At 43.3% G+C, this 21977-nt stretch overlaps 1 protein-coding gene across 3 annotated transcripts in view; it reads right to left on the bottom strand.

Moving 5' to 3' along the window:
• gnao1a (guanine nucleotide binding protein (G protein), alpha activating activity polypeptide O, a) overlaps positions 1 to 21527 on the bottom strand; it is a 77283-nt gene extending 55756 nt beyond the window's left edge. For all 3 annotated transcript variants that reach the window (XM_061076027.1, XM_061076029.1, XM_061076028.1), the window contains exons 1-3: positions 20799 to 21527; positions 20035 to 20077; positions 2547 to 2688 (exon numbers count right to left, since the gene is read on the bottom strand). In XM_061076027.1, the coding sequence (XP_060932010.1) occupies positions 2547 to 2688; positions 20035 to 20077; positions 20799 to 20916 (303 nt within the window). In that variant the 5' untranslated portion in view covers positions 20917 to 21527. The remainder of the gene's footprint in view (positions 1 to 2546; positions 2689 to 20034; positions 20078 to 20798) is intronic.
• Between the last annotated feature and the right edge of the window lie 450 nt (positions 21528 to 21977).

Consider the following 21977-nt stretch of genomic DNA (forward strand, 5'->3'; position numbering starts at 1 on the left):
TAGGTTTTTGTCCAGGATTTCAAGGTTCTAACAATATCTTTAAGCAAGAGTGATGAAACTCAGTGAAAGTAGCAATAAAAGAGCAGAACTCTCTTGTATTGAATATACAATATCACACAGCTCCTTAATGCAGCATTGTATTGTATCTGAATGAGACTTTAATGACAAGACCATCGCGTCCGCCAAAATCTATTCTGCTGTTTCAGCAGCGGTTGAGGGCCGTTGAACTTATAAGTGCTTTAAAGACAAAAGGCATTAGTATGGATGGATTCATCAGCCTTAGATCCACTGCTGCATCTCAGTGTAGAAATACAATACAGAGATATTACACACACACACACATACACACACACACACAAACGCACGCACATCATTTCCTAATCAATAGGTGGACTGTTATTTCAGCCCTCTACTCTCAGTATCAATTGCTTCATTGTGATTAAAAATATACTGTGCCTTTGGATAAGGTGAAGGCCAGTGAAGGCAGGGTGTGAGTGTGTGAAAAATCAGTCCATCTATCCATCGATGTGTGTCTGTCACAGAGGGACAGACAGAATATACATGTACTGTGTTGCTCAAAATACAATAAAGGGTGTTATATACAGTACATTGTTTGTGGATATAATTCAGTATTTCCCATAGGAAGGAGGTTTTCATGTTGGAGTAGTAAGCTCTCTATCATCCAACACCTCATTTACATATTATTATATGAGCATGACTAAAGAAGTCGCTTGCTACACATGATGCATTTGAATGTGCCTCTTCATACATACAAGTTCTCTTTCAATTCCAGACGAGTTCATAAATATGAGCTGCAAAAATATAGTGCATAAAAAACTGTGATGCATTTTAAACGTCCCTTCTCACTCGTACACTAAATGAATGTCTTGAGGACTCTAGTGGCGTTTGGTACGAGAACAGAGGGACGGCAAGGGACACCGAGGGACAGCAAGGGACAGAGAGGGACAGAGAGGGACAGAGAGGGACAGAGAGGGACAGAGAGGGACAGCAAGGGACACCAAGGGACACCGAGGGACATCTGCGCTGTGATGCAACGCTGCGTCTCCATGACCCTTCCACACCTAATTAACCTCTTTCTACTGCTCTGTGTTGAGATACAACTGATGCTCTTTGCTGGATTAGACTCATAATCCTCAATTAGCGTATCATATGTACACTGAACTTGTGTGCTTTGGGATTTAGAGGATTTAGAGGCACAGCTAACTAAGAATGAAGGAATTTTGGCACAAGAAGGACAGAGTTGGTTGGCAGCCGGTCCCATTAACTTCTGTATCAGTGCTGATGTAGACAGATTCATAAATGAAAGACTCTGGCGGATGATGAAGAGCCGACACTCAATAACGAAGCCAAGGCAACAGTTAGCTGCTCAGGCTCAAGTCCAGAGAGAGGGAGAGTCTGAATTGACCTTTAAAATGTGACGTAAAAGCATAGGATTAGGTAATGATTTCAAAATGGCAATACTTCTCTGCAACCACCATCATCAGATAAAAGATTTCTGGGGAAGATGCCGATACTGATTTAAGAGAGAAGTTGTTAATCTGTTTTTTAAAAACAAACTAGCTAAATATGGTGTGAAACATTTCATTTTTTTTAAGTATGAGTGTAAATCAAACAACATATAGACTAATACCGATGTATCTGTATAATGAGAATATCTTCTTATAAAATTGGTTGGTCAATAGTGAAAAGTATAAATTTACATTATGCTGTTTTCTTATTACTGTTTCTATTACTATCACCAAATACTAATAGACAATTGAGAACTACACACTAACTTCTGTTGCATAAAAACATTTCTTTATCGATCTGGGTGATGAAGAAACAGTAATGTTGTGAGGATCTAACACCGTGCTTCATCTTTCCATAACAAAGTACTGAAACACTAACATTAACAGCACCTTCCTACAGGTCACTGCATGCGTACTGTATACATGTACCATTGCCACTGCACATAGGGACAAGCTAATTTGTATTTTAACTCCAGCCTCTTGCTGCATTGGCAGTGACACAATCAGTATTAAACTGATCCCATCAACATTATGTGACATCTCACTTTCCAAGAGGTCGTAGCAAGGACCCGGTGATGGAGGAGATTGGTGTCTTGCTCAGAGATATGTTACCAGGACAAATACAAGAGCTGGACTCCGGGTACTTTGTATGAAAGACAGTAACTCTGTAGAAAGCACACAGTGCCCTCTTCCTGAACTCCATCAGTTCTTGTGGCATCCATCCAGTGGCTACTTGCTGCATTCGGGACGGGAAGCTGAGCGTTTGGAGCCTCGGCTCAGTCGTCCATGTTGACTTCTTCAATCAGCTTTATTCAGTTCACAGCTCAGGACATTTGGAGATTATCGACAATCTGTGATTTCCTTGTTTCTCTGCCACATATTAATATGGCTGCACGTCGTTAAACACCATAAATGTGGAAAATTAAGTTTGCTGTAGTCATCATTGTGCGTGTGTGTGATTCCATTGTGTGTGTGCATGGTAGACGTGACTGGAAAGAGGACTCAACGAGTGCTGACCTTGCGTTCTTTGTCTCCGTACTCCAGCCCCAGTGTGTCCATGGCACGGACGATGGCAGCCAGGGATTGGATGGTGTTGCTGAACACGACAGGCTTGTACTGCTTCACGTCATCACCAGAGAAGCCGTCCTCGTGGATGATCCTGAACGCACAGAGAAACACACACACATGAGTCAGTGGGTCACAGACTTTGAGCTGTGCTGCTGGAAACATTAACAGTGATACTGTAACAAACAGATCCTGACTGATGTGGCTTTCTGAGGAGCTCAGCTGATATTAGGGAGGAAAACAGTTCCAATACTGATATATTTACCAATGGATATATAAAAAGTTGTCATCATCAAACCCTAATGACAAAGAAATGTCATTGAGACTTGAAATGTTACAGTTTAAACTTCATTAATAAATAGAAAACATAAACACACATTTACAACCAAATATAAACCTTGAATTAAGAAAATTATAGATTCTGTCACATACGTTTGGGTCTGCAAACATTGGTCTCATATCAGCCAATAAATCTAGTAATATTACTAAACCAGACTCTCAATTATCAGTAGACAGAAAGTGTGCTTGCCTGACAATAAGGTAGGTGGAGGTATATTAGAAAGGTTAGACGAATAAAGGTTCTGGGAGAATGGAGGTGGGAGGTTGCACAGGAGCACAGGTGGTGGAAGGAGGAGGGTTACAACAAAAACACAAAGGCAAGAGAGCAGGACAGGGGGGAGGTTGGGGGGAGGCAGGGGAGGGTCCATAAACAGTCGGCTAAGCTGACATTTAGGCTCACAGTGCCCAGCAGCAGCGTATCCTGCTGTTTTAAATGTCATGCTATCTTTTACTGCAGCTAAGGACACACCGAGAGGCCGACCCAAAGAGTCAGAGTCAGAAGGACAGATGGACAAAGTGTGAGAGAAACGAGAGAGGACAATATACAGGACACCAGAAAACAGTCCTCCTGATACAGAAGGACAGATATGGGTTGGGGACCATGATGATGCAACAACAACCCCCCTGACACATTAATCAGGGTGAACAAGTGCCGGAGCGACGATCAAACCGAGCTCCTTCCCGAAGCACAACTTCAAATAGCTCCACCACAGCTGCAGTGCTGGCTCGCTCACTGTCCTCTGGAATAAATGACTATTATTGTGGCTCTGCCGTCCTGAAACCGCATGACACAGCACATAGATTAGCCGATGGGCGCACCACCCTCTAATCTCTATGGTGGAAGACATACTGTTTTGGTCACCTGCCTATTAGATGTCAGCCAGGCAGCCGATAACCTGTCCACATCTCAGAACAGGCGAGCCGACTGACGGGATGCTAATGAGCTCGTGTCAGGACGAATACAAGTACCAGGACACCAGGAGTGTCACAAATTCAAAGTCTTTGGAAGAAAAAATCAAATTCACACAGAGTTTTAGGACAAAAGTGTTGCTCAGGGAAGAAGCAAAAGGCCAAGTGCAAAACCCATGAAACCAAAAGAAACTAAAATTAAACTAATACAACTGAAAGGAACAAATGCAGCCATTGTAGCCGGCCCACATGTGCAGCACTGCTGAGCCCCGGAGCAACTGTTTAAAAATAATCATCATTTTCTGTCCTTTGAGAAATTACAAAGGACATTTTTTTCACCAACAGAAATCAGAAGCATGGAGATTTAACCAATTAATTCATGACATGCTTGAGAAATGCAGCTGTAATGATGGTGGTGGTGGTGGTGGTGGGGGGGGGGGGTGAAGTGTGTCGGATCGATTTAATGAATATGTTCTGATATTAGACTTCCACAGACTTACTGGCAATGAAAACATTTATTCCACACAAACAACAAGGCAGAACATGTGGTTCCTATTTTTTGTGGTAAAAAAAAGAAATGTTGAATATATTTGGTTGTATTTGTGTTTTTTTTAATCCACAGTAATTTTACCATTATTACTATTTAGGTTTATGCTTAAACTGTGAAACATGAAGCCTTACATTTCTTTTTACAGGATGGAGGATTAAGGATTGGAACATAGCCAAATGTTATATATATAGGGTTAGGGTTATATATGAATCAGCAGAGGGTATTTTTTACATCCTAATCCTTGTTATCGCATTGGCTCCTAAAACTCCATCTGTGTTGGTCTCTAGTTAATACAACACATAACTGACTCTGATTTCTGAAATCTACACGTATAAAAACCAACAAGTTGTGTAATTTGTCATTTTTAGATGCTTATATGCTTCTCGGTCACAATTACAAATGTATTTAAAAACTGAAATAATTATCTCTAAAGAAGAAGATATTATCTTACATGGAAGAAAGATGGCATTTTTTGAAATAGTGGGAACAGAAGGATTTCATTTCACACACACACACACACACACACACACACACACACACACACACACACACACACACACACACACACACACACACACACACACACACACACACACACACACACACACACACACACACACACACACACACACACACACACACACACACACACACACACACACACACACACACACACACAGCTGCAGTGTGGTTAGATCTCATTTGAGTCTTTCTGAGTGCGTGTCTTGACAACTGGAAAACACGTGCCACTATACACCTGTGTGCAAGTGTGTGTGTGTGTGTATTTGCGGTCTCATTGTTGGGCAGGGTAACGTTTCAGATCAATCAGGCAGCTTGCCAGTTCTATATAAATACACAAGGCTTCTATTTACATCGGTGACTTTCACACACGGGGCCAAAGGACAGATCTATACAATGGAACTAGGATATATATATAAGTATCTCCCTACTGCATCTGTGCATCAGCTGACATGTCGGACAGAATTCCATGCAGGGCTCAAGTATGACCCTGCATGGACGTAACCTGCATCACAGCATAAAAAAAACGATCCCACATCTTTTCTGCAGCTCTTGATATGCCGCTCTGACTTTTAGTCTTCTCTCCCTCGTCTCACTCAGTTTTAATGACCTGCCAACTTTACACTTTCTCTTCCATCTTTCTCGGCACCACAAAGGTGAAAAAAGGACAAGCATCCAATTAAGAGAAGTGGATCTCCCGAGAGAAAGTTCTATGTTTTATTGATCCGTCCGTCCACACCCACCTCCTCCCGACTTTATAGCTCTTCAGACTACGTCACGTGACTTCCTCATTTCGTTTCTGTCAGAACTACTAAAGCCGCTGGAGGTTCTCGAACAATTAGACATAATTAAGTCACAATAAGGTCACATGACCTACGGGGGCGACAGTCTCTCAGCTACAGGCTTTGAAACAATAACCTTTAAAGTGGAACCAGGGAGCTCGGAAATAAAGCAACATGAAATATCACAATGCTCTAAAGTAATGACAAAAACATGTGTGTGCAATTTTAAAATACGATGACAGATTTTTCAAAACTCAAACTGATAAATGAACTTTAATATGTTCAGTAGACCTCAGTGTGGGGTGTTTATGATGTTTTGTCTGGTAAGAAGATTTATTCACCGGCAGAGGGATCAAGCAAGAAAAACAAGAACAGTTACAAAATATAGAGATTACATTATAAAAGGAGGAGAAATTTAAGATTAGTGTTTTGGCAAGTGTTTGTTAAAGTTGTATTGCAGTGTCGCAGCTTTTCCGTGTGAGTGTGTGTCTGTGTGTGTCGAGCTGGCAGGAGTGCTGACGTGAGCGTCCATGCAAGAGAACCTTTTCTCATTACCCACTCTCCAAGCCCTTCTGTCAGCAAAGAGAGAGCACTGTGTGCGTGTGTGTCTGTGTGTGTGGGTGTGTGTGTGTGTGGGTGTGTGTGTAATTTCCCGTAGCTTTGGCACAATCTGTACAGTGACCTGAAACATAGTTTAGTTTCACACTGAGTCGGACAGATGGACAGAGAGACGGACATATGGGCAATTTAACAATGATATTATTGCATGATATTGTTGTACGGCTGCCATTTTGGTGGCCAAATAGCAGATGTTAAGTGTAATGACCGATGTCAGCAAGCAATCAAACATAATCAATATTTGCGGTTTGACATGACAATTATAATTTGTCAATTTAAGATTTAATTTCTTGATTGTGTGAAACTAATCTGCTAATTTATTTATGGGGCATCTTTCATGAATATTCCCAGGATCTTTCTCGAGGTGTCTCACAATTAAATGTAATATTTTTGAAATGTTCCCTGCTCTGAGCTGCTCCTCTAGTTCTGTTGTGCAACAAATGTATGACACAACTTTGCTTTGAGATTTCTGGCTCCAATATCGACCAAAGACGGTGAAAAATGTATCACACAAGAAGAAGAGCAGAGTAAATAACCTAAATGGTCCAAGGCATTGTTTTCTTTCTAAGAGGATGAGTAAGGAGGAAAGCGTCTTCTCTTTGACTTGGGTTATTTCAGCAGAGCTGTTTGTTGAGCATCCGCCTTTGAGGGCTGCACTGTGTTAGAAAACGATGTCCACATCAGCAGATATTAGCATCGGGCTTCGAGCTCAACCAGCCACGCCAGTTGGACAGTTTAAAGGCAATTAAGTAACGACAACTACACTTTGGTACCAGTTCCTTTGGGACCTGGATGCATCAGACCGACCTTCAAAACCTCCTCTCAGGTGTCGACATTTATTTTACACTCCGGGACAAAGGATAATGCTCTCTCTTGCCACGTTAAAGAAAGGGTTAAAAAATCATGGATCTGCCCCTCAACAACATTTCATGGAAATGTATTCAGTAGCTGTTAAGTAACCCTGTTAACAAGCAAACAGACAAACAAAGGCTGATGAAAACACAACCTCCTTGACAGTGGCAAAAAAAACAACTTAAATCAAGTGACTATAATGTCAAGGTGACTACTGTCAACATTACATTTCATCAACTGAATAATAATCATTGTAAGAGAATTAGAACACACACACACACGCACACGCACAAGCACACGCACACACACGCACACACACGTTAGCCTCTTCTTCTTTCTGTCTCCCATTATCCCCAACACTCATATTTTTATCCTCACACCTACTCATGTGAACACAAAGCCTACACACTGTGCTGTGCAATTAGGTCTTTATCTTTGTTTTGCATTGTTGCTAGCTACCACTGTTTGTCCTGACACACACACACACACACACACACACACGTACACACACACACACAAGACCCTTGGATGAGTTCTTATTGATATGCTGTGCATACACTTACTTTGTGGTCTTTGTCGACAGAGCTCTTAGTCGTGATAAAGTGTAAACTGACCAACTCCTGTCAGCACTGCTGGACAGAGTTACTAACACAACATGTGTGTGTGTGTGCGTGTGTGTGTGTGTGTTTGTGAGTGATGGAGCAAGTGCAACGGGTGAAGGAGAGAGAGAGGGGAAAACAATGTGATGGCTGATAATGGGTATGAAAGAGAGCATGAAAGAAGAGGGAGATAATCAGGAAAAAGAAGCTATAAATAACTGGAGGTGTCGGTAACACAACACCACAATGTCTGACACACACACACACACACACAATAAGTGAGATGGAGGCCTCAGCTGCTCGGTCATCTGGCTCCACTCGCTTGCCATCACACCTTGAGGTCAAGCAGCAGCATCCTGAGCACATACTCACCCATACTCACCCGCACACTCCCACGCACAAGCGCACACACACACACACACACACACACACACACACACACACACACACACACACACACACACACACACACACACACACACACACACACACACACACACACACACACACACACACACACACACACTCAGCTCTCTATCTGCTTTTCTTCAGAACAGATACAATCAATTATTTAATTCTGACAGCGGCATGGCTCTTGCTCGGTCAGTCGCTCGGTCAGTCTACCAATTATTATAACCATGAAATGTAATATGGATATTGATGGCGTCCAGAGGATGAATCTTCCAATTTCTCTATTGTGCAACCAAGAAGTTAACCTGTCTGGTTTTCATTAAAACATCAAGTGTGTTTCCAAATATGTTTTTCTATAAATGTTCTATTTTGTACATTAAAAGTCAGAGTGTAAATGCTAAAAAATTGAAAAAATATAAATAACTGAAGTTAAATACAAATATGACTTTAATATCCAAAGAGGCCCCTGCTCCACTAAAGAGACTAAATATTGCAGCAGTTAAAAACATCACATCTGTGAGGAGTGTTGAGGACATTATTTATACATGAAACGAACATATGCAGAGAACCAGCTTCTAGTGGAGGAACCTCTGTTCGTCTGTATTTAGATGGTTTCGATTGGTTTAGAGTGTTTCTCAAGACAGCTTCACTTTTCCTTGTGTTACTTCACTGAGAAATGGACGAATCAACACCACAAGTGCGGGGGGGCACCCAGATATTTTTACGTTGTGCACATTGTCGTGTTATAAGAAGGTTGGAACACATTTTCTACGACTTCCCTGACACACTTTAGGAGCAAAAAAGGGGAACACAACTATGTCGAGGCTGGTGTTTTGCTCCGGTCCCATGGAAGCGCAGTGTTGAGTGGAGACCTTTTTAAAAATAAAGACGCAAGTAATCAGTTCCTACAGGCGGGGAAATTCTGACACTGCACTATTTGTATAACATGTGTAATGAGAACATATTAAAAAAACGGTCACTCAGCAGAGCACCTACCTCCACAAAGGCCCAACAGTCACTCACTGATACCAAAGTGTTGGACGAATGAGTTGTGAAACATATTCAAGTATAAATAATCAATTCCAGTTTCCATATACGTACACATATTTTTTTATAACTGTGTCAATGCATTTGCCGATAACCCTAATTTACTGGTGTATACATCTACTTCCCTAAAATATAAAAATCCTGGGGCACAGACTATTATGTCTTTAAGCGTTTTTCCTCTCGTCCAAGGCTTTTTCCAGATAACTGGCAATTCTCTATGAATAATACATAAACACACTCAATCTTTGCACTTCATGCCCTACTTGCATCCCTTATTTATCTGACAACTCTTATCCTTAACTGTTCCAACCAAGGCAGAAAACAGAATACTCCCACGAGAAAAAGTTAATGTCTTTGACCCCCGGGTCCCCTCTACTAAAAGACAGTATTTCCTCAGTAGCGGGTTGATGAGGGGTTTCCTCCTTTAAAGAGTTTTTTCTTCTCGTGCTAACAATGTCTCCCCTAATGCAGAGGAGTCGCCCTGGCTCCAGGTTGGGTCATGTGCTGATGGAGGCTTCCTCGAGCCAGGGGACACAGTCTGCTTCACTCCGGTTCAGCAGGGATGTTAGGAGCTGCACACACATGCGGATAAATCCAGGCAGACAGGAGAGCAGAATAATTACAGTTCGCTATTACATCTAGGAAGACCTCATTAAATCTGTCTGCCATTATCCCTCTGTTTCACTGTCACGTGTTATCTCTATCTGCCACTCTCCTCTGCCAGGCCTTCTTTCATCTCCTGTTATTCCTCTGTCCTCTCTCTCTATCACTCTCTCTCTCTCCGTCTCTGTACATGTTTTTTACCAAACACATCACACTTGTTCTCCGTCAGTCTGTTGTTCTTTCGTCCCTTCTCACCCCTCGTTCTTAATCATTTATTCCTCTTTTCTTTGTGCTGCTCTCTTCTTGCTCCCTTCCCTTCTCCATTTGCAATTAACTATTAATTAAACAAACACAGTGTTGATGAAGCCCAGTCACTGATGTATACAGGGAAACACACACAGGTACACAGATGCTCATCTGGTGAAGCTCAGTGAGACTTGAGTGCAGAACCATAACTGTTGCCTAATTAACAGTTAGGTCAAACTAGCCACACCCAAAACTGTACACTGATGTCTTGTAATGAAGTTTTAATTTAATTGTGGGTTTTATGTTCGGATGAGTATTTTGACTCGGCTGGTAAACCTGACGTTTGCATTCGTCTCTAAACTGTTTACTCAGGACTGAGCCTGATAAACGCTCAGTTCCTTGGTAGACACTCCGACCAGAAACCAGTAATCATGATCGAATAAAATGTAAATATCTGGCTAATATTATTGTTGGCTGGCTATAGTGATACAGCTGCAGAGGTTCGAGGCCTCGCAGCATTGGCTCGCTGCCTCATCCAATCACAGCAAAGTCCTTTTAGCTGTGCTGTGCACATTAAGGTTTGAGTCTTGGCATCTGTAACTGCTGATCTGTGAGAGATCCCCTGAAAAGTAAAGGTAAAGAAACTAATTGGAACGTGGTTAAATCACAATAATGATATTAAGGAAACACATTGTGTGTACATTCAGCTGGATAAGTTTAATTTACGTTATTATTATTATTATTATAATTATTATTATTAAGTGGCTTTGTTACGGGCCGTGTCAGACTAGCTGTTCTGGGTGTGTAATACGCAAATATGGGCTTTGTGATGCCACATGATATCACCATGACCGGGAAGTATTGGCCAAACTACTCCCGGGGCAACTTTGGGGTTTTTAACTTTGCATAACTTGTACACGCACAAGAATACCTACATTCATGTCTCAGAAGGATAAGCTGTGAGCACCACTGTTTTCCACTAACCAGCTCCAGTTGACCACAGTGGGGTAGTTTCCCATCAAGGTTTTTCTCTGTATCTGCTTGAGCGTGATGTTCAGGTTTTCTTGGGAGTTTCTGGAAACTTTCAATTGAATCTAGGCCATTTACGGTCTCAAGATCTATCACTGTTTTATATTCCCTGCTTCTAAGGAACCTGAAATCTTGGCTACAGCCATATTATGTAATCTTAGTTGGCAGCACACTCCTTATGTATTTAAGGAGAATACATAAATATGTCCCAGCAAATGTGATTGAACAAATTGTATTTGTGTAATTCAGAAGACTCAAGAACTATAAACAAGTACAAACTGTTTAGAGGAGACGTCGTGGCAGCATCAAGCGATGGAAAAGAAACAGTGACTCTTGTTCTGCATTTCCAGTTGTCAGCACAATTAAGGAAATTAATTGTTTCCAGGAGCAGCCGATAGCATCAGACCGTGTGTCCTGTCGCCGGCAATTTGACTCACTAGTAGATTGATGGACAGACAGATAGATGGCTGTGGCCTGGAGGCCTAGCACAGCAAACTGAATGTTGGTCCACCACTTTGATTCAGACTGAACAATCTCAACAACTAGCAAGTTAAGAAAAATAAGTCCTGGATCCACCAGCTTAATTTGAAACCTCCAAAATTGAGTGTGTTCTTCCTTGGGTCATGCCCTACCCATCCCAAGAATTGGGCCATCTTCATACAGCCTCAGCAGAGCCTGGGGTTTAGTCCTAGTTTAAAAGTGTTATATATATTTTCAATAGGACAGATCATTTTTGTCTAAAATAATACTGATAATGATACTAATCTATCAATTTATCTCCTGTATTGATCAAGTGGAATTAATGCTAAAAATTAGATTTTCTGAAAGTAAACAGAGGGTCTGGATAAAATCTAAACACGTTTGTGATGTTAAGATCATTATCTAAATTACATTAAACTAAACCAACTTTACGAAGGAGTGAAAAAACAGCAGTGTAAAAAGACTACTGAATAGATTGTGTAACATTTGATTCCACACTTAGGTGTGATACAACATTCAAACACTCTTCCAGCTCTGAACCCGACCACAGTCCCCATCAGCTGACTCTCTATCAGCTGAGCATGGCCACTGTAACAAGACTCCATTGTCTGGTGGTGCTCTGAACTGACGTGAAATCTGCCAAATAGGTCTTGCACAAAAAAACACTCACTCTCACATCAACATATGCACAAAGACAAAAGCATAGACCAAAAAAAAACACACGCTGTCGACTTTGTATAAGTGCTGTACACACACTGACAGACACACAGACACACAAAGTTTCCTCCCACAAAAGCCCTTTGTATTTTATAAGACTTCCTGATTAGCGCGCAGACCACACACACAGTCACCCTGACCAGGCAAGAGAAAGCAGAGATGGTTTCCAGTAAAGACAGTAAGTAGATGGCATGGAAACAGGTGCCAGGTCCAACGGTGGAAAGAGACTCAGTTTATTTATTCTAGTACTGTATTTACACAAAGGATATTTGTACTTGTACTTTGCAGAGATACTAAAAAACCCGATAATGACCATTTAACAGTAGTTCACTGTAGAGCCGTATATTGACTTGGCACATTAGCATTAGCTTTAGATGGCTGCGTTAATATACAGGATATTTTGGCTTCGTTTCTGGATAGTGGGAGGAAGTGGAAACGCGTCGACCACAACAAACTGGACGTCCATCCTCCATGAAACCAAAAATAGACTTTGAAATATCCGAGGAAATCCAACACTTCTTATTAGCCTGTATTTTTTGCAGGAAGGCAATTGGTGTTATCAGCCTGGCTTGTCCCTGCTGACTGTGTGTGTCACTGACGGCTGTCAAGAGGAGACGGAGGTGCACACACCCACAGGTGCCATTCTCTTTTCATTATACCTGGTTTATCATGAGAGTAGCACACGGCTGCAACCCCACATTTGAAATAATGGGTGTGTATATGCCTCGATAAAGTTGTGGTACTCGATACTAAATATAAAAACGTTCGCCGTCCTGTGAACAGAACGCACACTGACACTGAAGGCTGCTCGGAGGCGTCGGCACGCACACGCACACACATGCAAACACGAGCACACATGCAAACACAGCTATCATGATGCTGTTATTTCAAGGCTCACTGAGGCGGCCAATCAAATCATCCTAGAGATGAGCACGCCCAGGGCTATATTTAACCAATGAAGGGTGAGTATCTGGCTGACAGACTGCTGCAGATGACCAGTTACAGACTGTCTCTTCATGCAACACTTGGGTTGGTGCCAACACGAGTTCCCCTTTAACCACCACCCCCCCCCCCCCAACCCTTTCTCTTTCACTCTTTTTTTTTTGCTCTGTTTTCTGTCCTTGTGTGGAACCATCCCAGGAAAAGGAGGCTAATAATTATCGAAGGGAACAGAGTCCAGGAGAGGAGCGCACTTTGCTCCGTGTCCCTGACAACCCGTCTTTCTTTGTCGCTTCCTCCAACTTGCCTAATAACTGAGAACATGTTCTTTCTCTCGCCAACGTCACTCCTCTCTCGCTCAAAATGGCTTCGCCGCGCTCCTCTTCCCTCCCCGGCTTCATTTGCACTCGTCCTCCTTCCTTCTATCTTACTTCACCCTCTTGTCTCCTGTTTCTTTTCACACTCTCGCAAAAAAAACTGAATCTCTCTCTCCCCCCGGTTGCTTTTGCTGGGTGTCGCTGTCACTGAAGATTTTCACTTCTCTCCTCCTCATCCGTCCCAATATTCCTGCACTCCTTCTCTTTTCATCCTTACTTCCAGCCACTCTCTGTCTTTCTGTCTTTCATTCAATGCACAGGGCACTTAGTCCCCTTCATTAAAACTCCCTCTCTGTCTCCCTCCATGTCTCCTCTCTCCCACTCTCCCTTTCTGCACAGAACACCGCCACCTTTTTTCTCCCTCTGTCCTCCTCCCCTTCCCCCTTTTATTCTCCTCTTCTGAGGCTTAAACCTAATTATCTCCTGTTCTAGAGAACCCCCTCCCACACACTCACACTCACACTCACTCTCACACTCACACATACACACACACAAACACACACACACACACACACACACACACACGGTGGGAACAGCCTGTGGGAAGCAGTGCAGCCGTGAGGGACGGGCAGCGTTTGTTCTCCCTTTGGGCCGGTCGCCTCTGATCATGTCAAAAAGGCCCAAACACACACACATGAAAATGGAGAAAGAAAATGAGAAGTACTGTATGTTATACACTCAAGCAGCGCCTGACTGAATGAGGCTGACACAGTGCAGCGACGTAATAGCAACTTTTAGCAAATCCACCCTTTTTATCTTTGAGGGTAAAAATGGCTGAAACATAAGTTCTAGTAAACATTGTAAAACCTTTCTTTGGATATAAATTACTTTTGGATATAAACTACAGATCAGGTTGTGAGAGCTATAGGAGACGTAGCTCTCACAGCACCTGTTCTGTCTTCTGCTCACAGTCCATATAGTCATTCTCTGTAAATGATTGGGAGAGAGAAATTACTTGGAGGGTTTATCAGGAATGAAAACATGTCACAAGTCCTCATGTGACTAAGAGAAGTCAGGAGGAGTCACTGGGCGGATTTTTTTTCCAAGGTGTCTAGACCTCACAGCAGCTGGTTTACACCACTGAGTGAACTATCAACACAAAGAGTAAATTTCCCAAATCTAAACTAGAGACTCTGTTTTCCTATTAGTTTATGATAACGTAACCCTAGTGTTGACTCGAACGGCTAAAACCTAATGCCACATCCAATACATGGCAACATGGGGGTCAGGGGAATTGTAATGGTGTTAAAGGTCTAACAGTTTTTACCTTCACCGAAGAAGATATGTTTGTTTGCTGGGTGCTTTTTGTCTCGGTAAAACAATTTTTTGTCTTTGCCGAACAGAAGACGGCACAAATTAGTATTTTCAGCACATTTGAATGGAAACATGAAAACTCACATCCTCTTGACGTTTTCGCAGTTTCATTGTTCTCGCTCTCTCACAGGAAATGTCTCTTACTCCCTTTGCAAAAATGAAGAAAAAAAGCACCCAACAAACATATATATCCTCTTTGGTGAAGGTAAAAACCTTTAGAACTTTAACACCATTGCAATCCCACTTTTTGTAGCACTGCTAGTTTAGTCACACTTCATGCTTGTAATAGTTTCTTGCTGATGAGATAAACCATTAACAATATCTAATATCTACTGAGCAAGTTAACCAGGATTGATTCATTCCTCTCCCGGTACAATTACATCCATTTCTGAAGTTTGCCATCACCGAAGAAACTTTGGAAGGGGAGGGGGGGAGGGGGCTACACTTGAACCCACCAGAGTGTAGAAGCTTTTCATGTGGTCAGGAGTGGCTTCCTGTTCGATTATATAAAAGTGTTACAACATTATTTATTTTTCTCACACACACACACGTTTGAGCCCTGCTGGAGAGGTCAGTTTGCCAGCTGGGCAGCGAGAGAAACCTTTGCACACGTCTAAACACACAAGGGCTTCATAAACAGATGGTGTCTCCCGCGCACACACACACACACACACACACACGCGCGCACGGCAAGCTCTCTGCACAAGGTAGAGATATGTTCTTCACACATGACCAGATCCCCTTGGTTGCAGGCCCAACTATTACACTCAATGATAGAAGATCACATGATACATGGATGTATTCACAGGTTCTCCAGCAAGTCTCTTCAAGATTCCTTTTCTCTGAACAGTCTTTATATTTTACTCTTGCCGTACAAACGTGGACCTACATGAAACTGTGTCGTGGCTTCACACCACTGTGATGATTCACTCATCCATACACATCTTTAATCTACTCCCTCTCTCTCTCTCTCACACAGCAGAACTCTGCTCGCCACAGAGATGTTATCAGTGCCTCGAGTTATCAGGTGTGTTTCCGTGCATCTGCTTCAATGCATATTTCCGATTTGTGGATACGGCAAGAGTGATATTAAATATCGCAGGAGAAAGCTTGAGAGAGCTGCAAAAGTAGGTGTGTTGATACAAGGTAAAAGCTGTTCAGGTGCAGTGGAAACAGATTTAGCGAATACATGATGTTGTACAAGAATCACGACTTATGCCTCATGGTTATATATACGTACATGGCTACAGACGGAGCCTTTTGGCAATACTCTGCGTTCATTTCATCCGTTTGACTGCATTCCTTCTGAAAGCTTTTGATTCATGCGAAACCGACCAATTGGAGCAGTACCACAAGAAAAGTGGTAAGTTGGCCGAATGCTATTTTCTTTCTTAAGAGGTGCATCATCACAAGCACCTCCACGTCGCCATGTTTAAGTTGTCCGAAACTCTCAACTCTGCACTGGCCTCTAGTGGATGTATTGCTTAACGACCACGCTAACGTTACCGACATTTTTGCATAAATGAGCCTTTAAATGTCAATCAAGCTTCTGTCTAGAAGGGATGAGCACAAGGAGACGGCAACGTTACTTGAATCAATTCAACAAACAACACTTTCCATCATATTAATGTTGCGTCCTCTTCTTCTGCTATTATATAATTTCAACTGACCGGAAAAATTGGCGCCACCTACTGCTTATACTGATGAACTAATTCCTCATAGTCGCTTAAATGTCGCGGTAAGATACGCACATGATTTTGCGTATTCTTTTGTCAATTTTCTGTAAATCTAGTTAAAGTTAGCAGCACATTTCCATGGAATCCCGACTACTGCCAGCGAGAAATTGCATAATCTTAGAAAGAAAAATTGTGGAATCAGCAGTTTTTTGTCAGAAACAAAACTAAGAAAGAGGAAACTTCAAGAGCCCATTTCCTTGAAGAACCCACCTTAAAGACCCAAAACTCAAACCAAAACGCCCTCCTCATAGTTTCAATTCTTCTCCCCCCGTGATCATAGAGCTCATTGTGGTGATGCACTTCCACTCACGCACAGCTGTGTCACACACTTCAACATGTACACCATGAAATCTAAATCTAATCCACTCCTCCCTGTGCGTCTCCGGCTGTCTCTGAAGAAAGCAGGCACACAACCCACCCCCCCACACACACACACACACACCCACACACACAACCGGTCACTTGAGCACGCCCCAGATGTTCAAAGCACTGTGAAAAGAAAAACGCAGCGAGTGCTTTCCGAGCCTCTGATGCGGTTCCGGAAATAGCTGAGCATCTCTGAACAGGAACGTAAAGGCTTCCCTGGCAGGGCGCTGTCCACCACTTGAAAAGCTGCTTCACTCCCTCTATTATATCACAGGCTCTTTGTAAAAGACACACAAACACTGGAGTCCATTGTCGAAAAAATAAATAAATCCAGCCTTCAAAGAGCTCGGCTCAAAACTTATTTCAGCTTGGAAGTTTGGATTTTTCCAACAGAAAGGTGTCTTTTCTATTGGTTTTGTATTAACACCTTCTCGCACTTTTAAAAATGTCTTAAGCTTCTGAAATGGCTTCAACAACTTAAGTGTCAGCATTCTTAAATAGGAAGAGAATTTGCTGTTGCACGTTGTATTAATCTGCTTCCTGTTCACAAATAAGACGTCCCCCGAGATGCATACAGGGTGGATAACATAAAACCTGGTATTTCTAAGTAATTACAAAACAACACCGTCTCACGTGATCCAGTTTCATCATCTGAAGAATGACCAAGACCAGCTTGCAGCGAGACAACAGACACACGGAGGTGGCATGACTGGAAGGACTGAAAGACGTGACGTGAACCAGATGAACAAGACAATTTGTTCTCTCCTAACCAGAAATCCTGCTAGATTCATTCAACGGTCGCAATTCAAAGCAATAAAGCACCACACCTGACATCTGTACCAACACCATAACAGCTTCTATATGGACTAACGCAGCCACCTCATATGCATTTGTGTCACTCCAAGTCATATAACTGTGTGATTTACGATGCTTCACAGCCGTCGGTGCCGTGAGATGTTCTTGGAGTTATGCACTACTAAACCGTATGTACATTCAATGAACCCCTCAGCGAGCGCTGGGCAGGCAGCGTGCACAATGTGCTGCTGGAACGACCATTAACAGCTGAGAGAGGGCAGCTCATCTGGATCCACTGGATCACGTCGCTGTGACGTGTCAGCGGACGGCCACGGCCAAAGCCTATTATCGGCTAAAACACACTCAGCTGCCTGTGAAAGGACCCAGCGGAGGAGATGGAAGAAAAACCATATGTCATAAGTGGATTAAAGAGGAAATTATATGGGACGGAGGGGGGGGGGGGTTGAGTGTTGTGTTGATGTTTGAGAGTTTATCTAAATCTGTGGTAATTCCTACATGGTAGCATTATTGCAGTGACACAGTAAATACATGTACCATTAGAGTTAACTCTCCATTAAGTACAGTGTCTGTGTTAAATACATTATGCAGAGGTAAATCCTTCCCCTGCAGCTGGAAAAAAATCCAAGAGAAAATAATACAAATAATAATAAATAATACGAAGTAACAACAGGAGCACATAATGATGCCATTGGAGAAAATTCAAAATCTTACAGAATCTAATTGAGTCACTAAATTCAAAGCCGAGTACGACGGGTGCAAGAGTTTCCTGTTTCTAAACAGGAGTTCTTTGTTGGAATTTCAACTTAGTTAAATATGACTGTCCCCTGTAAAGTTCACAGGCTTCATCCACACAGCTTCTCTTCAGTTGTCCACACTACTCCGCTGTGAGTGTCTAAGACGGAGACGTTTAGAAACCCATCTGGTGCTGTGTGGTTTGAACACGGGCAGGGTTGAGATGAGCAAACTCTGAGACGTTGGGAAACGATGACGCAGTCACCGGTGCTTCCTGATTGGTTCGTATTAGTCAAGACTGGACTTTCACGTGATGAACGCAAAACACTGAAAGTTCCACCTCGTCATCAATCCAGGAAATCCCTCGGCTTACATCTCACAACTGTCGTTTCTCGTTTCTCTGTTGTCTCCTGCACATCTGCCTCCTCTCTACATCATGCACAAGCCCAGTGAACGTGCATCGTCTCTGAATCTGTGCTTCAGGTGCGTTAATATGGACGAATATGGGATTATTACTGATACAGGGCTCAAACACTCATGTGGGCGGTTATCAATTGAGTTTCAAAACAAAAGCATCGTATGGATGGAGCCAAAGAGACGGACACAGCCAGTGGGCGACAACCAACCACAACAGCCGCTGGCAACTCATATTCCAAAAGTAGCCTGTTCATATTTTGAGCTAAAAACAAAACACAAGGCTGCGACAAAGGAATCGTTCTCAACTCATAATTATTCTGCGTGACGAGCAGATATTCCATTTCCAGTGATATACAAAAACAGAGACAAGTATAAAATATAAAAATGAAGAAGCTGGAACCAATCAATCAGCAGAATATATTAGAAAATAAAACATCTTCAACAATAGTTTGACTGTTTCCTGTCAGACCCCTGGGCATCCATATACTGAGACTATGCAATATCAATTAAAAACAAGCCCCGCCCCCTTTCCAGATGCTATTACTAACATGAATCCTGTGGGTGTGTGACTAAAAGATATCAAATTGATTAGAACATGCGTGTTCCAAGTTTGCTTGAGAATCACCATTTTGATCCCAGTGTCACCAGTGAGGTCTGGTGACTGGGACCACACCTCAGAGCTTTCACAGATGCAGGCTTGTGCTGAAATCTGAAAGTCTTATACATGGCTGAAAGTCCATGTATCCAGCTGATACATGACATCAGCTGCTTGACCAGGGCTGAGCCATGGGATGTCAGATGTGTGGAGACCCATCACAGTTTGGGTGGAGGTCAGAGGTCGACTGGGATGCTTTTAATCCCCTGGGAAATACATGTAAGAATCCAGGTGCTGAAGGCTACAGCTACACACTCATATGTGTGTTAGTGTGTGTGTGTGTGTGTGTGTGTTTGTGTAAGAGGGAGACACACATACAGAAGAAGTGATAAAGGGACGCCACATACACACTATAGGGTTATTAGACCGTGCTTATTGAAGACTTACTTCATCTGTTTGACGATGGTGCTTTTCCCTGACTCTCCAGCCCCTGAGGGATAAGAGACAAGAAGACAATGTAAACAGGGTGCATGTGTGTGAGTGTAAGACAGCAAGATGGAGACAGAGTGAGAGAGAGGAGGAGGAGGAGGGAGACAGAGAGAGAGACAGAGGAAGGAAGGAAGGAAGGAAGGAAGAGATGGAGCCTGTTAAAAAGCTAAGTGAATAAGAACAGCAGCAGTGGGGAGGAGATGCAGAAAAGTTGCTGCACCCTTTGTTCCTCCACATCCTTTCTTCACTCATTCACCCCCTTCTCCTTCCTTTGCTTCTCACATGGACTTAAACACACCAGATAAGAAACAACCCCATGCATCAATCACCCAGAACCCCCATGAAGACCCCAGAGAACCCCCTGAAGACCCCAGAGAACCAGCTGAAGGAGCCGGGGGGGGGGGGGCTCCCTCCTCCCTGCCTTGCTGCAGAGCTACTGCCATGTTTTTTATCTGCAGTTACCATCTGAGAGTTAGAAGCTCCATCAGGGTGGAGACACCACCTTCACCTGCTGGTCTGTAATGGTCTGTCATGCTACTGGGAGGATGGAGGATGTGTTTTGAGGGAAATCAGAGCAGAAGGCTGATGGTGAAGATGGTGTTTGATTCGATTCCTTCACACCTTCAGATGAGGGTTTTCTTACCAGACGCCCACCATCACCACCACACCTTCTCCTCCACTAACACCACCACCACCAGTAGCACCACCAGTAGCAGTCTTACCCAGCAGCAGCAGCTTGACATCCTTGGCCATGGTGACCCCGTCCTCCTTCAGGTTCTTCTCGATGGCCTTGCTCCGGTCCAGAGCCGCCCGCTCCTCCGCGCTCAGAGTACATCCCATGGCTAGAGAACACAGCTTGATGGCGGCACCGGGAACCACGATCCACGGCAAACGAGTAGAAAAAAAAAAAATTTAAAACAACGACCACCCCCCAAAAAAAACAAGCCCCCCCAAAAAAATGTCTTCTTCTCCTGGCGGCGGCGGCGGCGGCGGCGGCTCGGTTTAGTTTTCCTCCGGGTGCCTCTGGCGTCTGGAACCGGGGTCCAACGGTCCTACGGTCCGCTAGGGTTGGGTCCACGCCTCGGTGGTGGTGGAGCCTCCGGAGCTCAAGCGGCTGGCTGGCTGGTCCTCCCGGGTTTTCACCTTTTTCTCTTTTAAAACTAAAAAAAAAAAAAGAAATCACGGTTCTCTTCCTCCTCTCGTCGACGGGTACTTGTGTGTGTCCGTGTGTGTGTCACTGGGCGTCGGGGAGCAGCGCGGGCATCGCTCGGTTCTCGGGCGGACCTTCCCTCGGCTCCTCGGCTGGCTCTCTCTCTCTCTCTCTACCGGGGCGAAGGCTCTCTCTCTCCGGGGGCTGGGACTCGCTCTCTCGGCGTGTGACGCTACTGCCTCCCGGTAACAGCTCCGGCGGAGAGGGGCTCGGTCCTTCCTCGCTTCTGTCGCTCAACTGCGGGCTGCTGACGTCAAAACTGTGTGGGGGGGGGCGGTGGGTGGTTGTGGTGGTGGTGGGTGGGGGAGAAAAAAGTGTGGAGAGAGAGAGAGAGGTAGAGAGAGAGAGAGATGTGGTCCAAGTGGCGCAGCCTGGTGGGGAACTGTGGAACTACACTTTATGTGATGGTTTGTGATTTGTAGATAGATAGATAGATAGATAGATAGATAGATAGATAGATAGATAGATAGATAGATAGATAGATAGATGGATGGATGGATGGATAGGAGATAGATAGATGGATGGATGAATGGATAGATAGATAGATAGATAGATAGATAGATAGATAGATAGATAGATAGATAGATAGATAGATAGATAGATAGATAGATAGATAGATAGATAGATAGATAGATAGATAGATAGATAGATTGATAGAGAGAGAGAGGTAGATGATAGATAGATAGATAGA

The sequence above is a fragment of the Limanda limanda genome, chromosome 8 (assembly GCF_963576545.1).
Source record: "Limanda limanda chromosome 8, fLimLim1.1, whole genome shotgun sequence".
In the NCBI taxonomy this organism is placed as follows: domain Eukaryota; kingdom Metazoa; phylum Chordata; class Actinopteri; order Pleuronectiformes; family Pleuronectidae; genus Limanda; species Limanda limanda.